Source organism: Lotus japonicus, chromosome 1, assembly GCF_012489685.1.
Source record: "Lotus japonicus ecotype B-129 chromosome 1, LjGifu_v1.2".
NCBI classification, from domain to species: domain Eukaryota; kingdom Viridiplantae; phylum Streptophyta; class Magnoliopsida; order Fabales; family Fabaceae; genus Lotus; species Lotus japonicus.
In genome coordinates, this window is record NC_080041.1 from 126,045,636 (window position 1) to 126,049,050 (window position 3,415).

Consider the following 3,415-nt stretch of genomic DNA (forward strand, 5'->3'; position numbering starts at 1 on the left):
TCTTATGATCATTTGAGTTGTCCGGAACAACATAGAAAGTAACTTATGTCGTTTAAAAAGGACAAAAGGACTTATAACTTCGACTCCGCTTAGATGGTTGACTTGATCTCCCGGTCGAATTGGTAGACCATACTTCAAGCCTTGATTCGTTGGAGGAGCAAGGAGTTATTGGTAGAAAGAAATTCAAAATGAAGCCCATTGGGGCTGATTTGGCCCAAATCGTGGCTTGATCTTGAACTGCTCTTTCGGATCAAGTAAGTTGGATCAAAGATGACAGAGCTAACACATACCGTGTCAATGCAGACCAGGAATTTGATTCATAAGAGTGCAAAATATAATTCCCCTAACTTGGTATCCACCATTAACCTTTTGCATATTCAATTCACAGCATCTTTAACAGTGGCCAGGTCCTCCTTAAGAGTGCAAAATATAATTCCCCTAACTTGGTATTCAAAGATAAGTTGATGGAGAAAATCTATAAGATGGAAGAGGATAATTCTTGAGTGAGCCACTTACATAGAATATATATATATATATATATATATATATATATATATATATATAGCGGAATAGTTTTCACTTTTCTTGAAGATATCTCCAAGGAACACTGTTTTTTGGTGGCACATAGAAATCTCTTCCATAGTTACATGGCCAGTGGTCCAGGGAGGTATAAATAAATAATATATCATCATATGACATTCTCATCCACAACTCCAAACTCTCAAATGCATGTATATGGCCACGTTGTCAACATGTCTGATTACACAACTGAGTGGATAAGTATCCCTATGCATTAAATTTTTTCATATTCTCATCAAATTATTTCATATGCTATTTTTTATGATTTTATAATGTCTCACTCTTTTTATGTTAAAAAATAAAGAGTTACTGAGAGCAGTAAATGTGCTTGTCACTTTCTCTACGTTAAAAAGTAACATTTCTTTTCTGTGAAAAGTTGTATCTGGAACCTTCGGTTTGTGGTAAAAAGTAAAAACATCATGTCCGAATTTATATTTGTTTTCACACATGACAGTTTCACAACTCAAACTCAGTTCAGCACACAGCAAACTTCAGTTTTCTCAGAGCGTGATTCAGTTCAACCATGGCCGATGATTTCGAATTTTCCGATAAAGTTCCTCCTTCCTTCGATCGCGTGGTAACTCTCTCATTTCGTCATTGTTTCTTCTCAGTTCGTACTTAGATCAATAGATCTGATCATAATCTGTTCAATTCATGCACAATGTTCCTGTTTCAACCTCATGGAATGATCAATTGCATCTGAAAAATCATGGATTCATGTTTGCATGTAACCTTGCCATGATTTATGCGTTCTAGTTTCTGATCCTTGGAATCGTTAACGAGTTTGCTTGATGTTTCACATTTCTGATGGAGATCCATTCCTAAGTTTTGCAATGCTGCCTGAATCACAGTGTTTCTGATGTTATGGATTCGGTGAAAATTGAATTAGTAGTCATTTTTTTATTGTTCGGCATTTCCGCAAGGGTTTTGATTTGATTGAAGTGAAAATGTTCATGTTCATGTTCAGATTTAACAATTAATCTTGATTTCATATCTGCTTGTTATGATTGTTAGGCACTTTTAAGGTTTTTTGTATTACTGCTGTGATTTCATGGGGTTGTGTTGTGTAGGTTGAAATTTCTCCATGCCAGTCTATGATTTTGATTTTAGATGATAACAAGAATGCGGAATGGATAGTTTTGTGCTGTGTTCAGCTTCAAACAACACATGCAGTTTGAATAGGCTGGAATGGGTTTAATGATTTGCACATCCACTGAAAAGTTTACTTTGAATGTTTTCTTTTGGTCTCAGATCTCTCATTAGATGCATAGAATTCATTTTTGAGTTAAGAGATTGCAATGTCATGCATTGATTGATATCCCTGATATAAAGTTGAAGAATATCCTGAATTTTTGAAGTGATGAATAATTTTGTGATCAATTCTTGTTTCAAAACTTGACTTTGCTTCAATATAGCTTCAGGGAGCCATATAAGTTGCAATTGTAATTTCCCTTCAACTGGAATTTATTGATTGTGTGAAATTCTCATTACAGAAGCTTGCAATTTGTCTTATTACAGAAGCTTGCAATTTCTGTTTTCTCATCAGTAGTGTGTGTTCCATGTTGATGCTATGTGATCAGTGATCACACTCTCAAAAACAAGTCCAGTCATTTTAATTGTTTTATGAGCAATAGTTTTTAGAAGATAAAATAAAAGTTGCAGCTTGTAGTCATTTGTCTTCAGCTCAAATGAATGAAGGCTCAGCTCTGAAAACAACTAAGTTTATATGGGTGGTTATCAATGGTGGTGAAATGCATGTCTATTCCCTTTTAAAAATAAGTGCATTTGTACATTTTTAGTGCTTTTACAATGTCTTTTGCTTGGTGCTCTCTGATATGGCCTTATTTAAGGTTTTTCTTTTTCTTTTTCCTGTGACTACTAGGGAAATGTTGTTAAGGATTCTGGATCCCAAGGTTTGAACCCAGGCTTAATAGTTCTCCTGGTTGTTGCTGGGTTGCTGTTGACATTCCTCGTTGGAAATTATGTGCTCTACACCTATGCACAGAAGACCCTCCCTCCAAGAAAGAAGAAACCAATCTCCAAGAAGAAGATGAAGAAGGAGAGACTGAGGCAAGGCGTCTCTGCACCTGGAGAGTAGACTTTGTAGTTTGTACTCACCTAGTGTTCTGTGGTTTAAATTGTACTCTTCAGAATATTTTCCTTGTTCTGTGGTGTCTGAGTTGTGTTAATTTATATCTTTCAATCCTGTATGTTACTGATAGAAACCTTAGTTTATCTAAAATAGTGGTTTAGCAGTATATTTGGGACAGGTTGTTTCATGGTTTGATCCATTGTTTTCCTTCCCCACTGATTATTTTTACATTATGTGCGGGTGACGAGCAATGGGGGGAAATAGGTGATAGTAAATAAGTTCCCTTGATGCAATGAAGGGGGGTGCAGGACTAAAAATTAAAAGTCCTCTTCTTTTGCTAAGCTAAAAGACCTGAGCAGAAGATAGTGTTTGCTTTTTTCCTCCCTTTTCTTTCAACCTCTCCTTTCTTGCTGTGCTATTTCAATTCATGTAAAACATCTTTACAGTTGCGGGGTTCCGCTTTCGCCTGGAGAGGCTTGCAAGGTAAATGCTAACGAATGGAATCTTGTTTAGGCTCCACTGATATTGTCCATGCAGAACTTTAGCCATCTATCATGGTTTACAGCAATTTTGGTAGTCTCGCTTTAAAAAAGCAGTTGTGGTCTCATACTCCAAGTTTGCCATCCTTTCGTTGAAATTCCCCTTCTTTATTCCATAGATACTCATCCATTGTTAGTTGTGTTTGGAACTTTTTGGATTGCCCTTGCAGATGTCTCTTTCTCATATCATTAGAGAAGAAAATGT

General features: G+C 36.2%; 1 protein-coding gene across 1 annotated transcript; it reads left to right on the forward strand.

Moving 5' to 3' along the window:
* Window positions 1-1,004: 1,004 nt before the first annotated feature.
* Window positions 1,005-2,858, forward strand: LOC130730379 (DNA-binding protein S1FA-like). The gene is made up of 2 exons (XM_057582376.1): window positions 1,005-1,156; window positions 2,462-2,858. Exons 1-2 carry the CDS (start codon window positions 1,103-1,105, stop codon window positions 2,675-2,677), a joined length of 270 nt encoding a protein of 89 aa, XP_057438359.1. The 5' UTR covers window positions 1,005-1,102; the 3' UTR covers window positions 2,678-2,858.
* Window positions 2,859-3,415: the final 557 nt, after the last annotated feature.

Coding starts and splice junctions, on each gene's coding strand:
- LOC130730379 (XM_057582376.1), top strand. CDS start 1,103: ATGGCCGATGATTTCGAATTTTCCGATAAAGTTCCTCCTTCCTTCGAT. Junction 1,157..2,461: donor CTCCTTCCTTCGATCGCGTG/GTAACTCTCTCA, acceptor TGTGACTACTAG/GGAAATGTTGTTAAGGATTC.